The following is a 754-nucleotide window of genomic DNA, read 5'->3' on the forward strand; positions in this document are numbered from 1 at the left end:
TTTTTTCTTTTCTGCGGCTTCACAGGAGTCCGGTAGAATTACGACACACAAGATGGAGGACGTCCATGCCAACAACGTACACGTGGCCTGGCAGATCCCTCAGTACGTCCTCATCACGGCAGGCGAAGTCATGTTCTCCATCACGGGCCTGGAGTTCTCCTACTCGCAGGTTTGGCTTCCCGTCCAGGTCTTCACTCGGACTAGCAAGCGGTCCTCAAATAGTAGCTGAGAACGATTGTCCCCGCAGGCCCCCGCCAACATGAAGTCGGTCCTGCAGGCCGGGTGGCTGCTCACCGTCGCCTTTGGGAACGTCATCGTCTTGATCATAGCGGAGGGCGCAGGGCTTGAGCAGGTAGTCTTGACTTTTAAGAACATTTATGCCAATTTTCGTTAGCACATCTATGGCTTTTTGCGCTATATGTTAGTAGCAAGCTAGTGTACATATTTTTTGACGAGGTGGTCTGGTTTGATGGCACATTTTGGCGTTTGTCCTTTAATGTGTGTCAGTTTTATAGTAAATGTAAAGTGAACATAAACGGTGAGTGACCAAAAACAAACAAAAAAATAAATGGCATGAAGCAAGCACGCTGTGCCTTTTCTTTGGAGGACTGCGAATAAGTGAATCGTCTTTTGGCTCAGTGTAACTTCAGTCATGTAATATGACAACGGCTTCCTAAATAGGACTTTATTCTCAAAATACTCTTGACTATATTTACATTTACATTTAAGATTTTCAACCAAAAAAAAAAAAAAA

At 45.0% G+C, this 754-nt stretch overlaps 1 protein-coding gene across 1 annotated transcript; it reads left to right on the forward strand.

Moving 5' to 3' along the window:
* Positions 1-14: 14 nt before the first annotated feature.
* Positions 15-730, forward strand: LOC109509014 (solute carrier family 15 member 2-like). Its single transcript, XM_019858949.1, has 2 exons — positions 15-169; positions 248-730. Exons 1-2 carry the CDS (start codon positions 53-55, stop codon positions 392-394), a joined length of 264 nt encoding a protein of 87 aa, XP_019714508.1. The 5' UTR covers positions 15-52; the 3' UTR covers positions 395-730.
* The last annotated feature ends 24 nt before the right edge of the window (positions 731-754 follow it).

This window comes from Hippocampus comes, unplaced genomic scaffold (genome assembly GCF_001891065.2).
Source record: "Hippocampus comes isolate QL1 unplaced genomic scaffold, H_comes_QL1_v1.1 C16727484, whole genome shotgun sequence".
NCBI lineage: Eukaryota > Metazoa > Chordata > Actinopteri > Syngnathiformes > Syngnathidae > Hippocampus > Hippocampus comes.